At 39.1% G+C, this 23,789-nt stretch overlaps 1 protein-coding gene across 1 annotated transcript in view; it reads left to right on the top strand.

Annotated features, from left to right (window-relative positions):
* The window catches only part of atrn (attractin), a 162,274-nt gene that overhangs the window by 85,402 nt on the left and 53,083 nt on the right, over window positions 1–23,789 (top strand). Inside the window, exon 26 of the mRNA XM_033987846.2 lies at window positions 12,067–12,145. Coding sequence (XP_033843737.1) covers window positions 12,067–12,145 — 79 coding nt within the window. The remainder of the gene's footprint in view (window positions 1–12,066; window positions 12,146–23,789) is intronic.

The following is a 23,789-nucleotide window of genomic DNA, read 5'->3' as shown; positions in this document are numbered from 1 at the left end:
CATGATTTCAGTGTGTTTTTTTGCCAGGAAATACAGTGTATAAGTTTGATAACCTTGATCCTCCACCATAATGTACCTTTAAACCTACAAATTGTATCTAAAACTGTATAAAAGCTCTATTTTTCCTCGTTGCATAATTTTAGGGAAAGGATGTGGCATCAGCAGGTACTGAGTTTAAATGGGTCAGGTAGCGTACAGCAGACCTAAGATCCACTGAATAAATCACTTTGCTCATGTCTTAAGTCCCTTTTGAGCACATCAGAGCCAAACCCACTTTATCTTTCACTTCAAGAAGCTCCGTCTTCACCAAAGTTCGCCCTCCCCTCAGAGTCAACAGGTGACACTATTCAACACTTTCTTCTTTTTAAGCTCTGGGTTTTTAAGTGCTCAGATCCTCCTGGGAAGAACACCGCTGGCCTCTGATCCGCAATCTCACCTTACAACGAACCTGTTTTTGAAACCAAACTTACTCAATACCTACTGCTGCTTTCACCTGGAGCAAAATGGTCAAAGTGTATGTGGAAATATGCATTGTGTTAGTGGTCAGTAAAAATATTATCAGTATTAGTCTATAGCGGGGCTGTCCAAACTACGGCCCAGGGGCGAAATGCGGCCCTCGGATCAATTTTTGTTGGCCCTCATGCCTCCTCCTAAACTGGCCTAATTGATCAGGAAGTATTTTTTTTTTACTACAAATTGAAAAGATTCTACCTCTATAACCTGAATAACATCGCATTGCTAAAAATAATCTTCCAAGTCTTATTAAAGGTACAACGTCTCTGTCAAACCTGTGTTAAATGCACCGTTTGACTCCCTGTGTCGGTTTGTGGCCCTCTGCTTCAAATATGTTTCAGTGCAAAAAGTTTGGACACCTCTGGTCTATAGGAATCCACACTTTGCAAGGAGTTTCTCAGTTGGACGTCGGTCATATTGATGTATTTTAATCAGTTTCAGCTTCTGTTTATCGGCACCATTTTGAGTACTCTTCACCACTCAAAAGATAGAATATTTTGTTTTGAACTGGTCATTTCTATGGCAGCAGTGCTAATTTGCGTCACTCTGAAATCAAAAATCAGTTGTCAATCTAGTGTGGGTCCCAAACCAGTGTACCCCTTGTGCCTTGCGCCAGTCCCATGCCCAAACAAATGAAGAGGATCTATTCTATAAAATGTAAGTGAATATGTAAATGATCATTGAAGGGAAGAGCTGCAGATTAAGCGAATGATGGAAGGAAGTTAAAGATTACGCACTATTGATTCACAAAAAGCCACCAGTCAAATGTGATAAGCCTGTGTTATTGCAGGGTCTAAACACAGGGCTCCTAGACTGGGACCAAGTTCAAAACCATCAATTGCAAATGCCAAATTAAAGAGCAGAGACTTCAGTAATGACACTTTATCCTCAAATGTCCTGAGGAGTTTTCATCTGACTGACTTCATTATAGAGCAACGATTCCAGACAGATCCATCATTTGAACTGGCTGAGAGGATGGCGACCTTGACCCGGATATAATTCCACATAGAAATGCATTTAAACTAGAGATCGACAGATGTGTTTTTTTTTCCATGGACGATGCTGATTCTGATTGTGTAGAACCCAGAGAAACTGATGCTGATTGGTAACTTTATCCAAATGATCTAATTTAAATTTAGTGCAAACCCATCCATGACCTTATTTTACTACAAACTGGATAAGAGAGCGGTTTAGTCACATTTTTACAGCTCCCTTTCTGCACTCAAGTGTTTAAATAAATCTTTATGCATATACTATTTATGCGTATGGAGGCAGCTGGATGGCCAAACTAAATATTAGCCTCTGCTGGAGATTTAAGGCTGATACACTACAAAGTGTAAATATCTGCTTGGTACATCGGACAACTGATATCTCAGTTGTATCTCTAATTTAAAGACAAACAAAATTAAACTTTTCAACATGGAAAGCTTTTGAAATGTTGACTCAAAACGTGCAAATGAAAAAGTGTCATGTATTGACATATGTGCTCTTGTTTCCTCCTCAGCAGTGTGCAATTAGCTCCACGACAGAAATGTGTCAAAAGTTGGCGTCTGCTTTAGAGCTGTAATTATGCGTCCCAGATTTATGCTTAAAGTTAATTATTTATGCTTGTGCAATCAGAGAAATGATGCAAAGTGAAAGTTAGTGATGAAAATATGACAACTGAAGTGTGTTTGAAAACACACTCTCTCACCAGGCATTTCCTAATTTTGCGTTGCGTGTATGTGCTTCGTCTTGAGGACAGTGGTGTTACATTAGAATGGCTGTTATCTTAAAATTGCCCATATGTATATTTTTGGTGCAGTACAGTGAGATCATGGATGTTCCTTCTAGGGTTGTCACAATACTTAATTTCAATGAGTTTTTTAATAGTAGGGAAAAGGTGCTATATTGCTGATGATTCAAAACATATTTTTTTACTACAAAATAATATTTTCAACACAAATAGTTGTAGTTTAATTGTTTAATGTGGTCTTATAATCTCATAAAGATCAATACTATTCTAAACATATTTAGGTATGTATCATATTTGGGCTGAAGTGTCCTGCTCAAAGTCCAGCTTTGATACTAGTCTTAGTATTAATTAATATCTAGGAACATTTTTTTTTTCTTTGACTTTCCTAGTTCTTACCCTAAGGATCGGTTTCATCATTTGTAGATTTTCCATCTGGATCATGTAAAAATCACATAATCTCATTCTAGATTAATCCCAGTCTGAAAATGATCATGACTCCACTTCTTGATCAGACTCCACTATTGTCCTTGTATTCACCGCCTCGTGCCCATAGCTGTTGTCTTTACCTCAGCCAAAAATATCTCTACCAAAACTAGAACGTGTGCCTCAACTTCCTCACTTCACTAAAATCACACATTTTTGGATTAAATAAAGAAAACCTACCACTCTGGTTTTGACTTTGTATCTTGTGTGTGTGATTGACAGATCCCTCTCTCTGTAGCTCTCTGTAGTGTCCCTTGGGTCTCCAGCAGCAGGAGTGAGGGCTCTGGGACACTTCTTGACTGTCTGTCCTTAGGGGTCTCCCCAGGCTCTCGGCAGGGGCAGCCCACAGCCCTGCTCTCCTGCCCTGCCTCCTCTGCCTCTTCTGAGCTGCGTTTGAACCACTCGGCTTCTTTTAACCAGCTCTTGTGCAGCCCCTGCCTCACCCATCCATCTTCCCTGTGCTTCCTTTAGTTTTCTTAAACATGTATTCTTTATCAGTGTCTTTCCACTCTCCAAAAAGCAAACCAGTTTTATTCACGACTATGGGAATAAGTTCTTCAAATACAACCAGCATTTTTTAAATTTTCAAAGTAAAGTATACCATAAAAGTATGTTTATTTTAATCATTTTTCCTCTACTTTAAAGCTATAGTGACACAATAATCAATATGTAGTTGTATCTTATTATGAATCTGCACTCTTTGCTCATCTGAATACTATGTACTTTTGTGTTAACATCCAAAAAACATCCAATCACTATCATTGAATTATCACCATATTTGCGATACAGCTCAGTACTTGTATGGGCCATGTACTTTTACCCTCTGCTCTTTGCCTTCTCTATTCTCGTGTCGTCCGTGTTCATCCTTTTGCTTTAAATTTAATGAAAGATGGAGGAGGTGCATCCAGACCTCTGCATCACATGTATAAAATATGAGCCCAGGACACTCGTCTCCCTCACCTGCAGTGATGGGCTGAGGGGCTGAGGGGCTGATGGGTCCTGGAGTGTCCTATGAGGACCTGACTTAGGTCACTGTGGACCCTCTGAGTTATGTAAGATCTGCTCTTTTAGTGGGTCCTGCACTTGGAAAAGAATATTTAATGAGTCAGTGAGTCAGCGTTACATAGACAGTAATTAAATGTTGTAAGAAAGGGAAGGCTGAACGGAAAAAAGATAATAATGGTGGTAATACTTGTATAAAAAAAAAAAAAAAAATTAAATAAGTTATGATTAGGTGAATCTCAGTTGTCAACAATTATTCCTACATTGGGATTTTTGAAATACATTTTTAACAACACAACAGTTGACTATATGGTTATTAACGCTGCCATCTTCGTTTTATAATGTCTTTTGTCTTGTGTTTTAAAGAAGATTATGATCATTTAAGTTTATGAGTCACAATTATTCCGATTAATCACAGCCCTAAACAGAGGAAAATTTCTTGCGTTACTTGTTCCTGATGAATAAAATGACATCAGTTACAGCATAATACTGAAATGGCATCGTTATCACTTCTCTCAAATGGAAATAAATGTCAATATGAAGAACATGACCTCATATGTGACGCTTTCAATGCAGTAGGAAGTTCATTAAAGTTGCTAAGCTCTGTGAAAGTGAGTGCGGCTGTACTCATTACGTCTCTACACATTTTTAAAAGGTGTTAGATAACTCGGATGCAAATTTTATTAACTGTGACTAATTAACATCTATGAGTGTGTGCAGGGGATCACTGCAGAGGAGCAGAGCTGATACTGTAACATCTGCACTGCTTCTGGTGGTGAAAGGGACTTAATAGCACCAGCTCCTATAGGACAGCTCTCTGCAAAAGTTGTAGACACGTTTTTATATTGTTTTAGAGATTGGCTCAAAGAACATATGGCTAGTTTCATAATATTTTGTATTTTTGTATTTCTAGACTCCTTACTGACATAATTTCATTTTTTTAGAGCTGCACCGTTTTACGATTAGGCCGCACGTCGGTTGAGTGGCTAGCACTTCACAGCAAGGTCCTGGGTTCAACTCCCAGATGAAGTGGCGTTTCAGTGTTCTCCATGTGCTGGGTGGGTTTTCTCTGGATACTTGGGTTTGCTAATTAACTTACAACATGCATAAATCCTCCAGCTAAGTTTGACCAAGTCTATCCCAAGATGCATTGCAGCTGTTGGCCCATCCCGCTCCTTGAAGGATAGGTCTACTACTGAAGATTAAAATCCCCACAGGGAACATCAAAGTTTAAGTGGTTCAAAGTTATTCTTTACTTTTCTCATGCATTCCAAGCATCCTAATTATCACAGCGATGAGTTCATTACTTTCAGAAACCAAAGTAGAGTTTTTAAGTCATGTCACTGCTAACGACAACATTGCAAAGCTACTTCCTGGTTCTCAGACGGTGATAACGTTTTAAGATTAGATGCAGACAGCGCACTCGCTAATAGGTCTGTAGTGTGACAAAGCAAATTTTCCTTTTTTGCACGAAGAAAATTGAGTTCCGCTCCCTTGAATCAAGCTTTAAAATACAAACTTAGTGCCGCATAATCTCAAGAGGTTGCGTAGAACAACATATTCCCAGACTGAAACTCTAGTGCAGTGCTGTATTACAGAGAAAACAATGTGTCCAGGTGGGTCTGTGGGAGCTGACCCCCTGCTCTCCCTCCTGCCCCCCCTCTGCCTGCACAAATGTACACCTCTGGCTGCTACTGAGCGCTCCACTGGACAACCCCATCAGCGCCTCAGAAATAAAAAGGTGTTGAACGGTGAGTGCTTTTAATTTCCCGCCACTCGCAGTCGCAGCCAGGAGCCGGCGCCGCAGGATTAGCATTCACGCGGACATAGACCAGTGAGCGCTCAGCTGCTGTGCGCCCGTGGCTATTGTAGTGCTGTCAGCTTACCCACCTATGGCCTCTGCACCGCCGCTCTCATGCTCCTCTATATAGGAACAGGCCAAATTAATATGTAATGCATTTCTTGGAGGTGGGTGAATGGAGATGTGGACTATAATTGAAATGAGGTGGAATTTTAGATTAGGTCCAAGATTTTTCAAGAGCTTGGAGATTTAAAAAAAGCATGTCAGTTACAATTTACTTAGAAACAGTTCATGTTTGGCAAGCCAGTGTATTTCTGTGCTGCTCAAGACTCAATGTATCTTTTAGCCACCCCATCTGGGAATGGCTATTACACAACAAAAGATTGATCCCAAAACGGTTTCAACAACAGAAGCAGCTCAGCAGTAATTTTGTGATTGTGTGCAAGGAAGACTTTGATGTTGACAACTAACGGATCCTTCCTTTGAATTCTGCTATTTCAAACGGAGAGGTCACCAATCATTTTTGTAGTAAGTCGTGTCTCATTAGAAAATTACAAATAATCGCAAGGCACTTAGATACTCATTGATGTCCATGTGTTTTAGCTGTATACAACAACTACAACTGTGTAGAAATCAAAAAATAACAGAATAACTGGATAAAATATTGACACATTATCAATTATCATAATATTGGCCTGCACAATAATTATCACAAGAAAATAAATATATATCACAATATTTCTAAGTAAAATGTAAAACTATTTAATTAATGATTTTGCTTATTAAGTCATATTTTCACTGTTTTGATCTGTTTAAGTTCAAAAAGTACATTAAAATATTGCAATACTATTAGTTATCGAATATTGCTTTTGTTCTCAAATTGTGCAGCTCTAGTGACACCTCTTGGACATTTTTGTGTTGCATGTACGATTTAAAACACAAGTGTCAAACTCAAGGCCCGTGGGCCAAATGCGGCCCGCCACGTCATTTTATGTGGCCGCGACAAAGTAAATTAAAAGGTATGACTGTTTTAACTGACATTTTAATAGATAATCTATCTATCTATCTACTAAAATGTCAGTTTATCATTAGGTACACAGTTAAACAGCCATTTTTCCATATCTATGGAAATAAATATGCAATATTTGTAACTAGAATAAGTAATAGATTAGATTAGACTAGATTAGATTAGCCTTTATTGTCTCCCTTAGGAGAAATTTGTCTTGGTACAAGGGAACTCATGCCACATATAAAAAACCCATATAACATAACATGCAGCACACACACAGTGGACACATCAATTAATATAGTTCATCAGAAAAAAAAAAAAAAACATTCAACATTTGATAATATTGCACTGCCTTCCCATAATTAGCATACTTTGCACATTCCCTGGGGCCTAAAAGTGTAAAGATGAGTATTGCACATTCCCTGGGGCCTTTCTGCCTAAGGTGCCAAAGGATATTGCACACTCCCTGAAGCCTAAAACTGTCTGATACCCACATATATATATATATATATATATATATATATACACACACACACACACACACATATATATTGCACATTCCCCGAAACCTACTCACTGTAAGTGCCCAAAGATATTGCACCTTCCCTGGAGCCTACCCATGGGCAGTATTGTATATTCCCAAAGCCTATGTGCATATAGTATTGCACAGTCCCTGATGACCATACTGTAGAGCATTATTTCTTCAAGTTCAGCAAGGAAACTGAAAGCGGAATAAATGAGTGCTTAAATATAGAAAACAGTTAATTAACAAGATTCAAAAGTAGTTGCATTTATTTTACATTAAATTTGGTTACATTTAGTGACATTTATCTTACATTTAGTTACATCTGGCCCTTTGAGAGCGACCATTTTGTTGAGTTTGACACCCCTGATTTAAAAAGTCCATGTTGTTTCTAGTGCTCTCGTATCACGCCATAATAATCACCGTGTGTCGTGACGTAAATGTTTCTAGGTCGACTTCCTAATGATCTATCAGAGTGGTTTCATTATGAGGATGGAAGAGACACAGGAGTGGATCATGTGGAAGCCCAGTGTAGCCATTGTGTGGTGTGCGGAGGTCTACAAAGTGAGCAGAGCAGTGGATAAATAGATAACCCATCTGTGCCGGTGCCAGCACGTACACAGTGGGAGCATATGGTTGACATTTTGGGCCAAAGCAGAGACGGGAACAGTTGGTGGCAACAAAATAGGCACAAGACAGCACACCAGGTCTCCAGAATGATCAGTGATGAGCTCTGCCAAAGGACTCGACAGTGGGAGGCAAAATTCAATTAGAACCAGTTTATTATGAGGAAGTACATTAACAGAAGATGTGTATTGCAGTGAAGCCAGCAGTCGATGTGGTAGTTGCCAAGACTGTGCAAAAATACAAGTTTTTGTGGTTATAACTTGCTCAAGGAATATTAAATTGTGAGACAAGAGACAAACTGGGACGGCTGGACAGTGTAATCAGTAGTGGTGGACCAGTACTGGATGAAACAAGTCAGGGATGCAACTAATTAGCATTAAGATCGGGTATTTTTTGAGCATTAAAAACACATTCAAGGCAAAATCATAACTTCTCTAATAAAGTTACATAGCGCACTTTTCAATTAGTATCTGTCTTCATCGCCTTCAAAAAAGTTTTTAATGTGTTACTTCGTCTTTGTTTAAGTTAGCATGTTTAATTTTAGTTTCTTGTGACAGCATGTTGACATTTTTGTTTATTTCAATTAGACTGTGACAGCAACTAAGTGTAAAACAGGTGCTCAGGTGATAGATGCCTGACTTGGCCACACTCCGATCGCATACTTTTTGTTTTTATTTTAAGCTCATTGTCGGCATAATTTCCTCTCTCTTCTCTCCTTCTGCGTGTCGTCCCCGTCTGCTCTGTCTCCCGCTGTTTCCACGCTTTTGATTGGCTGCTCATATCTCCTCACGCGGTTCATTCATTCATCAGCAGACCGTCGCTTCTTAACCAGAGCGGGAAGCTTGATCAATAAAACAGCACATTGCACGGATAGTCGGAGTAGATGAGGCGCTTTTTTTGTATAGATAGAGCCTTAGGAACCACACGAGTAATGAATATGCGCCATGAGAATGTAGCAACCGCAGAAGTCTGAGGAGAAACCTACAAAAATTTTGTTTCTACCAGGACGACAATGCTGAAGAAATGGGATAGCAGAGTTTGTCCTGTATTACTGAAAGAAAAACTGAGATATAATTTAATATATGTCAAAAAAGGCATCACGTTTTCCTTATATTGGTTAATCTAACTCATTCTAATTATGCTATAACTGAGAAAAGATTGGCTATGGACGTCTTAATTTAAAAAACAAAACAAAAAACAAGCATTCCAGACCTATCCTGGTGGAGCTCTGCAATGTAAACTGTAAATTAATATTCCCATATGTAAACACCAGCGTCTTTCCCATATAAGATGATTTATTGCTGTTCCTGTTATCCATAATTCCGTGTCATAAAGCCGTACTACTTCAGAGGCCGGTCCAAGGCAGCCATAATGGACATCTGTTTTGAAAAGTGTAATTGGGTGTTTGGGACAGACCAATTTCAAACTACTTTATTCATATATTTTAATTTATTGACTAACACTAAGGGATGAATTGCAAGTAGATTCCTGTCTTTTTATTTTCCACAACTGACAGCAAAAGTCACTACGACAAACGATGCATAATCAGACCCTTAGGGAAACAATGATGAAGCCATTATGTGCCAGTAATAATGTTTGTGTGCCGCGCAAGTTGGCACAGTTCTGCTGTTCATGAGGTTTGGCTTCCTGTTCATAGCTGCCATTTTGAGTACTTTTTACCATTCAGTAGATTAGATGTTTTTGACTTGTTAATTGTCATGGTAACAGTGCAAAATGCTTATCGCTCTAAAACCCATGGATAGATTGGAACAGATATAGTTATCAAATGTCAGATCATCATAATATAACACATTTGTAAAAACACATGAATTTAAACAAGTTGAAATGTGGATTTATTTAACCTGAATCTTGCAGCTACGCCGTGACATAATGAGGTCTCTGGCACCGCGTCTACAGGACTAGATTAAAATAGAACGCTTATTTAAATGTGGGGTTTCATATTTGCGCATTAAACCTACATGGCCTTCGTTCTCTGTAATTGGGACACCAGAGGCCAGGGTTAGTGTCAGCTGGGAGGACACTCAAAGCATTCTGGGATATGATATAGCCAACATGTGTGAAGATAGATTAAGACATCTACATGTGATGTTAACATGAGGTTGGGCAAAGAGAAGTCTCCTCTGAAATGTTGGGGGTTATTGCACATTTTCTGATGAGTATTGGGGTTTAGAAATTTACGGTTTGTTTTCGAATCACAATTCAGTTGACATGTTTTAAAACACACCCGGGAGCACCAGCGTTTGAGAGGAGACATGAACTACCAAACCAATATCTCAATCACATGATTTGTTCATTTGTTTAGAGAGGCAATGTTCTTTTCGCATGGAACTGAGCAGAACGCTTGGCCTCAGTACAGATAGATTCTATATGCGACTCTTGAGGTCAAAATGTGTTCGCTGTGTGCTGGCTGTATCGAATTAGAAAGTGTTTCATGTAACAACTGGAACGGCCTACTCACTGGCCTCTCCAAATGAGCCTTAAGACAGCTGCAGTACAGCCAGAACACTGCTGCTCCGGTCTTGATTAGAACTAGGAAGTACTTCACACGTGTCCTGTGCTCAGGTCTCTGCTCTGGCTCCTGTGGCTCAGAGAATAGACTTTAAAGCAGCTCTGCAAGTCTCTCTATGGACCAGCACCACAGTACATCTCTGAGATGTTAGTGCCATATGAACCATCTCACACTCTGAGGACTTCAGGGACCGGCCTCCTGGTGGTGCTCAGAGTCAGGACTAAACATGGAGAATCAGTGTTTCAGTTTTATGCAGCTAAAACCTGGAACAGTCTTCCTGAAGATGTGAGACAGGCCTCTACTTTGACAATGTTTAAATCCAGGCTCAGAACGGTTCTGTTTAGCTGTGAATATGACTGAAAGGTTTTTATTCTGCACTTTTCTCCTTTAATGTTAATTTTATGATGATTATTTGTGGTTGTTTGTGATTTTAATGTCTTTCTTATTCTGTAAAGCGAATATGAATTGTGCTATACAAATAAACGTGCCTTGCCTTCATTTTCCGACAATCAGGAAGTGTGCCTTAGCAAGCTAGTTATTGTTAGTTTTACCATCCAATCAAAACTCCTCACTGGTCACAGAAAGTTGCGAAAAACGCTTAAAAAACTCATCTCAGTGAATACTTAGGATGCTCAGAATGCATAAGGTAAGAGATGAACTTTGAACCATGTAATGTAAAGTACCCAGTAACATTTTTTTTGGGGGGGGGTCTTTTAAATATAACTCAACTTACGTTATAAAATAATTATAATCTATAATATTGTAATACTTAAGCAGTTAATCACTATAATTGAAATTGCCACAGTGAAATTAATCTGCAGTTCACAAAGAGACACCTCAAATATAATCACAATTTTGTGATCAATATAATTTTAGCCAATTCCATTAGTGAAGATTTCCCAAGAAGAGAAAACTTTTGACATCACGGTTGCACCTCAAAGCCCTAAAGTTATTTGCTGTGACTAAATCTGTCCTCTAAGTTTCAACAGCACACAACATGTTTTTCACCTCATTTCACTCTTAACAATTGTTTTTCCTGCGAGGTAACACCTGTAATTATTCACTGGTTGGAATAGACGTGCCGGGGTTAAAGCAAGTTACGGACATAATGATGAATATTACTTGTAGTTTTTGGCATTTAGACTTTTTCAATGTGTTCATTATTACGGCATTATGATTGATGAGGTGAACAATACTTCTGCTGTTATATTATTCATCATCTGTTATCCATAGTGGAGAACATTACAGCTGGTGGTTTTTTTTTTTCTGTATCGGCTAACAACTGAATATTTTATCAATTTAAAGAAAAATAAAGGGCCAGAACAAGGATTTAGTGCAGGTGTTGGTCCAGTATATAACTTTTGGGTGGGCGATATACCACCTGTCTATTTCCATATATTATTTATTTCTTTAAACTTTATTTAAACCTTAAACTTATCTTACTCGATTACAGAAGTTTTTATTGCTCAAAAAATACTTGGATTTTCACTGTGAGCTGGTACGCTTCTCCACAGACCTACCTTATATTAGATCACATCAACTTCTTGTCTCTGTAGCGACTTAACGGTGCATAATTTATTCACTTAACCCCCTTTTTGCGGCATTAAGGGAGTAGCCACAACTGCCCTGGGATCTACTGACAGATGTGACAGCAAATCTATGCCTTTGCAACCAATATCAATAGGAAAAATAAGTGAAGTTTCTTGGGATTTATCCTCTACCACAATAACGATTTATGCAGGTTCTAATAGAAATGTGAATTCCGATGTACCTGCAGGTCTTTCGTTGCATATATTTCTTCTATTGTCATTTTACTAACCCTTATTTTCCTGTCGTTCCTCAGCTGCTTCCTGTCTCTGCTGCTGGTGGCTGCGGTGGTGTGGAAAATCAAACAGAGCTGTTGGGCGTCGCGGAGGAGAGAGGTACATCCACAGCTCTTTGTTCATGAAGACGCTGCACTTTTACATGCGTTTTACACATCAGAAATAACACTCTAGCACGCCACGCTATGTAATGGTTTGAAGAGAAAAACCTACAGCTGGTGAAACTGTAGGAATGGTATGCGTGTAATATCAACATCAATTTTGCGTTCAGTGCGGGCTGATGTGTCAACAGAGGGTTTTAGACGGGAATGTTTGATGACCAGATCCTGCAACGTCAAAGCAGAGAAACTGTGGGATGCATTGTCAGAAAGAACATAGGCAGTAATAATATATGAAGGTTGTTAAGATATTTTCAGTTTCCTATTAGCTTATTGTCATTTATATCATACTGCGGGGGTTACATTCAAAAAATAACCCACAGCTTTATTTTTTACAATTATTATATATGTTTCAAGGCCGTAAAAACCCCTCACCACACACTTTATACACTTTTCTCACAGGCATTAACATTTTCTCGTATTTCTCTCTTGTTTAAACACTCTCAAAGTTCAGACCGTCGTGTATTATCTCCCTCTTCCTCGATGATCACTTTAAATGTGTCGTTCCGTGCAGAGAAATACTTAAGTCCAAAGCTTTTCTGAAATTTGTCGGTGTAGAACGTTTCATCGACATTGTGGGTTTTGTCGAGGAGAAAACTTGCAAACATACAGCACTTCAGAGTCACACTGCGATCCAATACTTATATAAATTTGTCTGAACACATTTATTGACAATGGTCTACAGTCTCTTAGCCAATCAGGACGCAGAACACAAGGTGAACTGCGATATAGCGAGGGACAACTGTAACAGCAAAGATTAAAACGTATAAAATGATAAAACAGTTGCTCGTAAAGATAACAAATATTGTGTCAAATAATGTAAACATGTTTATATTCGTATAAAGTATAGATATATTTCGCTGTTTCTTTTACTTGCGCATGTACAAAGGCAATAGGTCTCAAAAAGCCAACTTGTATAAGGTATAAGGATTCATAATTATATTTGATATTAATAGCTAATTACAAAGACTGCAATTACTGGGAACATTAATGATTTCTTCCTAGCGCTAAACGTTTAACCCTGTTGTTCTAAAAGCCTTGAACTCGGTATTACAGCGTTTCTTTTAGCGTGATTTAATAACTTATTGATGTTTATACTGAATCTTGAATTTCAGTATAAATAGCAATCCCTGCCGTCACCGAAATGTCAGGTAAAACACACTTACATATGTTTTGAAACTCGTTGAGCTCCAGTTTCTGATTAACAACCGTTTATAGATGGCGCTGACACGGTTCTCTGCTGATTCAAAGACCCGCAGGAATATTTTCTCTAACTTAAAGGCGCTGTACCTGATTTGTAATGTCTTGAAAACTCGTGAAAACCAGAACTAGTTAATTTTAAAAAGGTTTGCAGCGGTTATTCCTCACTTCATGCATCCTTTTTCACAACTTTCAGAGGCCAGAGCGAAGTTTTGCTGTCACAGTAAGGCAACAACTAACATTCTAACCGTGCACTTACTGATTCTTGGACAGTAATACACATGCAGACATTACACAGACTTAAACTTATTTTCATATTCTCAAGAGCTACAATGCAAAATATCTGTGCAAGACAAATTTTGCACAAGAAAACCAAACTAAAACCAAAAAACAGGTGCCATTTTCTTCATAAAATCCATACTGCACTGGTCAAGGTAATTGTAGCGTCCATGAAGTAGTCACATATTTGCCTGTTGTCATGGTCATAGTGAGTGTCCGTTTTGAAATCTGAGCTGAGCTGTAATCACTCGGTCATAGAAGTACATTTGGCTAAAGATCCTTGAAACAAACTCTGCCTGCGCTTTGAGCTTGTGTCTTTTTTGCCTCATTTGAACGCGCCCATTGTTCTGACAGACTAATGCAGGCTTTTATCTCCGGATGATTGCTTTGCCAATTGACTAAAGTGCCCACAGAAACTCGCATGAAATAAATGGTGCATCATACATCGCGGAGGTGTGATAACGACACGTGGCTGTTCTTCGGCTGCGTCTGGAGCTGAAATGTGAGAGAATATTTGCGAAGTTCATAAAATGTACCTTAGAGATATCGGTGTGAAAAATGCCATATACGCTATAGTTGCTTTTTACGTCAAAGCTAACTATAGACAATTACGAAATGGTATTTAAACTGTAGCTGAAAAGTAACCAAGCAGATTCTTTTTACTTTATTTGGATCCACGCAGTTATTACCTCAATAAATGTTCTTCTATTCAAGACGATCACATTTAAAATACATTACACAAATGGTTATATGGCAACAGTAGCTCAGTAAAACGTGACCATTTATTTCTAGTCAAATTGAACTTGCTGCCAAAGCTTTTTACAAATTCTGCACAGGGAAAATGCCTCATGCAACAAATATCATGGACATCAATTGAAAAAAGTTGTACTCGTGCAACTTCTTGGTGACCTGCTGTCTGTGATTTCAAGTTATGGAAACAAAACATTCATTTGGGACAAGGGAAAGTTTGGAATGACTGAAGACTTACAGATCCAAGAATGTTTTAAAGAAGATATGTTTTTTGTGTGTCCATAGTGAACCAAAGATGCCAACTTCTCTCACAATAGTCCATGTCTATAGGCTCTGTAGCTTTACCGTGAGTCCTCTATCGTTGCAGAGATGGCGGCTGCACTCTTGGTGTCCGCAGTCTTGGCCTATTCATTTCTGCGAGTGATTGTTGGGGTGACTGTGCTTAACCTGCTGTGTGTGAGGCATGGGGCTGCAGCAGTAAACAGGAGAAGCAGGAGCGATATGGAAGCACTGAGCGCTGAGCTGATTGAGTTGTTTACCGCCGCAGGGACAGTTTGGGACAGGAAGTTGATGGTCTTTCTCTATGTTGAATAATACATTTTAACTTCAGAGAGAAATCATTTTGTGACATGTTGCTGACCCGGATGAATTGTTTTTTGAATATAGTGTGTTTGCTGCCCTGACGTTTGGTGTAGACTGTTTGGAGTGCTTTGCTTCCTGGACTTTCTGTGCCTCTTGACCTCCTCTGCACCTGCTGTAGTGGACCCTATGCCAGCACAAAGCAGCCATTTGTAGCTTTTCAAACATGGGCTATTGTCAAGGGGGAGTTGGTCAGAAGTGAAACCTAAAAATAATGTTGGCAGTTTGGACGGAAACAAAACTGTTGTATTTGGAAAGCAAAGTTCTAACAGATCATCTACTTTGCTAATTCAAAGGCGCACTATGCAACCTTTTGTGTGTCTCCATGGACATGTAATAGCTTTGCATGGAATGTTCCGCAGTATGACATAAGATTTCGGTCTTTGGTAACAAGCAGATTACCACGAGGCCAAGTTACAGGTCAGATCTGTGGAAAGCTCTACGAAAAGCTACAGCAGAATATTATGGATAAGGATAAACATTGATTCTTTCTTAAATATGTTTTTGTGAATAAAATTATGCTTATTTTTTTATCATTAATGAATTGTATGCTTGAGACTAAAAGTAACTGAATTGAGAAACAAGAAACTAGGGTGCAGGTGAAAGGTCAAAAGCTGTGTAACCTGAACTAAAAGATAAGAACGATCATGTCAGTGTTGTTGTACTGATGAGCATGATGGGAAAACTGCTGTGTAACGTTAAGCTGTTAATAAAAGGCTGCTGTGACGAAGGGAGAGTCGGAGAAGGCAGGGAAGACCTCGTGGAAGCAGTCTGCGTAGTTTCTTCTCTTCGCTCGTAAGAGAAAAGTCTAATACTTGTCTTGAGTCTTTCTGGGTAAACAGCGAGTCGAGAACAGAGTTTTCTTGACAGTTTTCCTAATGTTTTTTTATTGCATTTGATCACCAAGTTGAATCAGATTTTTCATGTTAAAGTAAAAAGAGGAGATTCTTCTACAAAACCAACGTCGCACCGTTTCAACCTGTCCCAGACAATTTCATCTTTTACGCCCCCCGCTTCGTTTTTCGCCTATAAAATAACAACAACCTGATTCCACCACAAAGCTCTGTAACATAACCGCGCAGTAATTAAAATTGTCTATAGGATAAAAAAAGTACGTAGGCCTACAAACACCACCTGATCCTCCTCCTCCATAAACAGAGTTGGAGGTTGATGGATGCTGTGGCTCTATCTCCTCTAAACTTTTCATTCCCCTTCACACACTCCTTTTAATCTCCTCCCAAATGTTCCCACTCAAAATGACGCCAATTAATTTAAACCTGAAGCATAATCATCGTCTGTTAATGACTAACTTTGAGCTGTTGTTGCATTTAAATGTTGTTTACCTCGACTAAGGGACCGTGTTTTAGCTCGTGCAGGTGGTCGGGTGGTTTCTACATTCATAAGGAAAATTAATAGTTTAATTTTGATTTCATTTTCAGCTAGATGGAATTTGATTTGCACCTCATTCCTAATTTGTAAATATTTGTTCACTGAAAAGCTTACTCGGATTATGAATTATGATTCTAGCAAATGCATGGGTTTCAAAATGATAAAAAAAAAACAAGGACTGTTGCTATGGCGATGAATAATTTAAAATAATATATCTTTTGAATGGGAAAAAGTACTCAAAATGTTAATATCTCTAGATCTAGAAACTATAAGATTAAATACTATTGCGAGGTAGGGTCGTTTTGTTTTTTGGGTTTCTGTTTATGCATTTTTATATTCATTCTTTTTGGCTTTCAAAAAGGAAAATTCATGACTTAATTTTGTTTACTCATAATAGCAGTACAGTTTATTCACTCGATCCAAAAACAACAGGACCAACCGTTAAATATTCACTCCTTTGTGCCTTCAAAACCTTCACATTTCTCAAGTCTTTATTCTTTCTAGAAACCTCTTTTTTCTAAATATACCTTGTCCCACCCATGCAGAAATATACATAATTTCATGCACAAAACGCCTAGCCCAAATGCATATTCTTTGAACAGTGTGAAATCGCTGGTTCATAATTTCCATCAGACAAAAAGCTAATCTCGTATTTTTTTTATTTTATATTTTCCATCCCGTGAGGTCGCTCCCCTCTTACCGCAAACTCCGTGCGTCCCTCTGGCTTCTTCCCACTCCGTTGCCGTGCTTTACCGGAGCGTTGCATCAGCTGTACAGTGCCACACATTTACATCTCATTACGCCTCCTTCACCCAGTCTTCATGCTCCAAATGAGGGCTATTGCATTCGCCGCGGTCAGTGCCGGACCGCGGGATTTCAGCCAGTCGCCCGGAGCTCTGGTGTCTCATTTGAGTTTAAGGAGGGAGTTTAAGGATGTTGTGCTGTCAGACCGGTGAGAGGGCAAAGCTTTCTTATTAAGGTAATAGGGCGCAGTCATTTTCAGGTATTTTCAAGTTTATAAGACTGTTCACGTCAGCGTTACTGGTGGCTTGAAATTAACACGTCAACTTAGGGCTGTAAAGTTAATTAAATTTAATCGGGAGACAGTTACTTCGAATAGTCAGCGATCAGCTTGGGGCTTTTAATAATTGTATTTCATTTAAGAGGTCTAAAGCACAATCCTCTGTCAGTAAAAGCATGTGGTTTGGAGCAGAGTTCAGACTTTTTGTTTTGTATGGCTTTATTGTTCGAAGACATATTGTTTATGACATTTTTATTTGTTTTAGATGTCTTGTTTTAGGCTATATAAAATCACTGATCAGTGTGAGGGAAAAATCTTGATTTTTGTCCTATCGTCCAGCCCGATCAGCTATAGACTAAAGGTGGAATAACTGATAAAAACCGTCAGGAATTAACATGAATAAACTGTCGCTTTATATTTTTGTAAACATTTCAGACACACACATATATAATAAAGAACTGGAGACATCTCAAAACTTGGACAAAAACTGCTGTTAAATTGTCTGAGATGTATAATTATGGTTCATTCACGAGTTGGTAATCCTAACACCTATGCTCTATAATGATCACAATATTACACCTCTATTCTTGCATTTATCCACTTTAAATGAAATGTTTTGTTGTGTTCCACCCATAGACTGTAGAAACAAGTGGTCTAAGTGAATGTGACGTCACCCACAGTGTTCGACTCCAGCTAAATGAAGCTCATCGTGACCAGCAGCAAATTTGAGCCAAGTTCCATATTTGGAATTCAGAGTGCCAGTATCATAGCAACCAAAGAGCCAATCCGCAGCGAGGCTGTGGAAGGTACCGCCCCTTCCCGCCTGCACCGCTGCTTTGGCAGGGAGCGGGCGCTTAGTAACGCTGTCAATCAAACCTGTTGCTAACGCTAGTGGGAGTGGCCTCAGGGAAAGAAGGTGTCTGTTATTGAATGTTCATTTTTTGATTCACGGACAAAATAGGGAAATAACAACACTGGGATCACGTAGAGCGGTCAATAGGAACATTTTAAGACCAAAATGACGAGGCTCACTGCAGCAGTTACAGAGAGAGGTGACAATTTTTCAATGTAAAGTGAAATTGAACCAGAGTCGATGGAGCCAGGAGCACGCGGCGTCCATGATCACTTCTATTTGGAACACGGGGGCTAGCGCATTAGCTATGTCCATTTATATGTACAGTCTATGGTTCCACGTGTAAATGTATTGACATATTTTCCCAAAAATTATGTCCTCACTTCAATGGACTATTTCCAAATGGCAGTAGAACCGGCCGCCTCCTGCATTTTCATTTCTCAGCATTTGTGTTGCACCGTGATCATGAAGACCGCTTCTACAAAACACTGAACCATGCTTACTAGACTTTGCACAAAAACTTCTATGTTACCAAGAGTTGAAGCAGTTACTTCCAATTTGTTTTTAACAGATGTTGAATATTTAAACTTTACACAACCTTTCTGTAAAAATGAAAATAAATGAATATTCCAGCCTCTTTGCTTGAGTGATTCACAACAAGCCACCGAAAAAATAAAACCATAACTTCTTCTATTGTTACGATATCTTGAAAGTTTTCGTCTAATATATGGCAGCGTGTGATGAAAGGGCGAAAGGTCAACAGAGTGACAGTGAAATAATGAAAGTTAGAATAGCAAACGGTTCCCCGGGGATGGCTTCTTTTATGTGCTCTCAGTGGGACGTGTCTGCTTCTAGTTCTATTGTTTCTGTGGCATCGACAGTAAATTTCACCAATAGCGTTGTCATTTATTATCTGGAACGTTTTAAACCGGACAGTCCATTAACTGTATTTATTGCACTAAATGTATAAACGTCTAAAACACAGTGATGCTTTACAATCTATGAGTATGGAAAGTTTTATAATCGCAGCGTGACACTAATCGACAAGTAACAAAAAAAGTACAAAAGTGGTAAATAGCCACACTAAGCCCATTACTATAGTGCAGAAGTGAAAAGAATTAAAGCTGCACTGTGGAACTTCTGACAGTAACACATTGCACATATCTTGCATGTACTTAATTACAAAAAACATGCACTCTTATGGGATGTAACGTCTGGTAGTATCAAGGTAGTATCATCTCCATGGAAACAACCAGGTGACCGACCCAGAAAAATGTTACACACTTTTGCATATTATCTTAAACAAACATAAGCAAAGTTGAATGTTGCATATTCTGCCTATGTGGTCCATTCATTCATTCCACTTTCACATCTGGAAACTTTTCGGTTTGAACTCCAAGGCACCTGGTATAAATATGGCCTTGACCAGTTTGAGAGGTCTCCACTTGGCCTTTCCCGGGACATTTGGATACTCGACACTCCACCTGTTCTGGTTGTATGGATGATTTGAACCGGGTCTGCTTTGCCTCATGTGTCCGCTGCATCTGTCTGCGTATACAAGGTGTTGGCGTGGTGCGGTGTACAGTGTAAATCAAAGGCTCCGGTTCCTTTGAAGGAGAGGGGACTTCCAGATGGCCCAGACCTGAGCAGCACTGCCCTTTAACTCACAGGCCTCTCTGCAACTGTCAGCGCTGGGTTAGGGCACATTTGGGTACAACATAGTAATTATCACCTGAAAATACAGCTTTTTCATTTGAAAGTTGTATTGTTTAAGCAGAGGACTTTTGTAAATAAGTCAGTTATTAATAATGTGTTTGCCATTGAAGAGTAGGACAAAACAAGAGCACTGTGCGTTTCTGTAGCTAATCATAATGTATTGTTAGTTCTCAAAAGTAGCGCTCTGATTAGCTGCGTTTGGGCGGTCCATCTCTGTTTCAGTTCGGCGTCTGAAAAAAATCAGTTTTAAAGCCATGCACACCTCTGCATGTGGATGTCAGCGTTAACAATGTGCTAAAGGGGCCGTGGGGGCTACAGCACAGTTGGACATAGTTATATCAGTTAAATCAGGCATACCCTCAGCTTTAATGGTGCAGTATGGAACTTTTCTAGGTGAGGATCTGCCACCTGTATTCATGAAGTGTTATCTCTTTGCCTGGAATGTTGAACAGTCTGCCATTTAACTCCTGCATCTTTCATTTATTCAGTTTTTATAGCCAAAATATATCTTGTTGCCGTCTTGTTTCCATGGAGATAGACAAGTTTGTAGAAGCTTGCAGAACGGTCTTACGTATTTTTCACATATTTTGTACAGACAAAAACAAAAGAAAGTAGTATTGCTGTCTCATGTAACATATTTTGCCTCAACTTGCAAACCAAACAAATGTTAACACCACCATTTTTTGAGATGAGCAAGCAAGCTAATTAGAGCAAAGCCTCGGCCCAAGCGGCAGGCAGGGGCCATACATCATGATGCAAAATACTGTAATAATAGCAATGCTTTTACTTTGTTTGCCCGAGGACACAACGGTTAATTTCACCCCACCTCATCGCTCCCGCACAGAGTTTGGGAAGCTACTTTTCTCTCCTTTCTGTTGTAAGACTTGAGTCATACACTGTTATCAATTTTCAGTTCACAATGAATGTTTTGGAACAACGTGTTTTTGATTTTCAGATTTAGACTTCTAAAAATGTCCCTTTGTTCTTCTTTGCACCAGTGTTTTATCTGAAAATGGGTTCACTGCAAAATATTTGATGTTTTGTCTTTTGTATGTGGAATAAAATGAACTATTCAGAGCTATTTTCAGCATGAGTCATATATGAAAACCTGATCTGTTTTGAAAGAAGACGCTTTACTTCACAAACACTGGTCTGTTTTGACTAAATAACATTCAGAAATACAGATTTTTGTGCAACAACCACAAGCTTTTTTGCTCTCCACCACTTTTCATAATGGTTTTAAAATGCAGTGCCTAAAACAAAGCGAGTTCATTTTAAACTATTTGCAGAGGTCCAAAGTTAAATGTCACCTACCCTGTGTATTAAGAGCATCCTAATTATTTACTATGGTGAGTCAGAGCGGAGTTTTGCGAGCACGATAAAGCTAATAACAACTAGCATGTTAAGCGAGCACTTGTCGGACAGTAAAACACTTTCTAATCAGATACAGACAGTACACAGCTGACTTATTTTACCCTCCAGAGCGGCTTATACGATATATCTGCACTGTATGTCTTTATGTAGATGTCACTGATTTGCCTGAATTCTTTCCTCAATATACTGTAGCATTAAACTTATTTATCACCATGGAGACAAGTAGTTACTAGACCAAGTTAGAGGTCAGATCTATGGAGACTCAAACCTCCTCATATCGTATAGCGACATCTCCCCGGAGACAAGAAGATGGCGAACTCCAACCAGAAAAGAATTACATTGTGAACCTTTAATTGCAAGTGGTTCAAAAACTGTAAAAATCACCACTATTCACCACTTTTCCTCTTTTGAAATGTTGTTCATATAGGCGTCTTTGGTTCCTCCTTTGGGAATTTTCCATTTTAAAAGACCTCTTGCTCTCCGTATCCTCCTGCGCGTTATGTTTTAATATCTCCCTCCATTATCACTAATATCTCCCCGTGACAGCGTGCTTGTTTATCAACATCCATCGCGGGCCTAACGCACACATAGATCACGCGTAACTCGACATATATTGGCCACGTATCGCACCCCGAGGTATTGCAAAAAACGCCATAATGTCTTTGATCACGGCCGTCCCCAATGATTAACTACTGTAGGTCTTTTACACTTGTCCCGGGACTGAACGCTGCGAGCAGAGAGGCACAGGAAGCGGCGTAAAACTCTCTTATTTATTACCCCATTAGACTGCCCTTTCCTCTCCCAGGACGTCCCACCTCCATCTTGGTAGGGCATAAATATGAGCATCAGCAGAGGTGTCAAGGCCCAGGCGCGTCAGATAGGTCTCCCATTATGTCATAAAATGAATGGAGACCTGCTCAATGGACTGTGGTGTGTAAACCAACCAGTTTTCGGAGTCAAATGTTGCATGGGCACTTGCTTAGATATACGCTGATATACGTGTACTACTCTTATCGTTGCCTAAAGAAGACAATGTAGTATTACTTGTGGTTTTCTTGTGTTTTTTGTGGCAAACGCAATAATGTCGACTACTGGATTCAGTTAAGTTTTGTCTTTTCAGTTCAGTTTATTCTGTATAGCTTATTGTCACATTTGGTGCATTATGATATGAAAGACATGATGAAACATATAAATGGCAAACTTATTTTTCCCATCCCGTTTTTCAATAACGGCAAATTCATACTTTTTCTAACAATATTTAATAATCTAATAATATGCGATCACCTTTATGAAATCTTCCATAAACGTTCTGATCAGTAAAGTAAAGGTCATGAGGCATAAACATCAAGATTTACTGTTTTTGGAGAATATTGAATTGAAATGGATTGATGAAACTTTGCAGCAGATTTTTTATTTATTTATTTTTTTTTCATTTTAGTTCTTACAATTCTAATCTGACCCTAATTGCAATTCTCTATTAACCAATAAATAAATCTGCTTCCTAATATATGCACACACACGCAAACACACACACACAAGCACAAACACATATATCTTCCTTAGTAATCTTCAGTATTTAGCTTTGGAGTGTAATAAATTTGACACGCTGCATTAGATCAGTGAGTCTGCTTCTTCCTTCAGCGCCCACAGCCACACTCTCTGAGTCTGTGATGATGGTGCAGTTTTACTGTGCTCACAGGTCTGAATAAGAGCAGATCAGAGGGCACATGTGAGGGTTTAACATAACGCTCCTCCGTCTGAAGTCATCACTCACACTTTGGATCACAAGTTAGAGAAGCTGAGACTGGACTATGGGGCAGGCTTCATATCTTTATTTCAAGACTTTATAACTATTTTCGTTATTATTTACAATCTAACAGCTTTTGCTTAATCACTATCTCTTACAAGGGATGCACCGGTACCAATACTAGTATCGGAAATCCGTGCCGATACTTAAAAATTAGCTGTTTTGCCCCATTTTGACTGTGTTTGAACTTTTATTCATACAATTGGATCTCTTTTGTAATAAGTTAACTGTGTTTTAAAGAAATAAGTATCAGTATTGGAACTGAAAAAGCTGGATCACTGCATCCCTGCCTATTACCACTAATAAATACCCTGTCTGACATTTGGCCTTTGCTCTCCTCCTATCTGATTACTTCTATCAATCTTCTGGAGCTCCTGGAGCCGTGCCTTGGTTCATATTGGAGTACTTGGCGCATCTCCTGCTGGTTGGTTGCCTGACGTGCGAGTTTTTCAGCGAAGGCCTTTCTCAGCTTGGTCTCTCAGTTAATACGTCCTCTGCTCAGTGCTAGTCGCTAATGGTTTCTGTTGACGGCAATCTTCTCCCACTTTGCTGGAATT

This window comes from Periophthalmus magnuspinnatus, chromosome 22 (genome assembly GCF_009829125.3).
Source record: "Periophthalmus magnuspinnatus isolate fPerMag1 chromosome 22, fPerMag1.2.pri, whole genome shotgun sequence".
Taxonomy (NCBI): domain Eukaryota; kingdom Metazoa; phylum Chordata; class Actinopteri; order Gobiiformes; family Gobiidae; genus Periophthalmus; species Periophthalmus magnuspinnatus.
The sequence above is the reverse complement of the archived record's forward strand: the minus strand, read 5'-3'. Positions and strand labels throughout refer to the sequence as shown.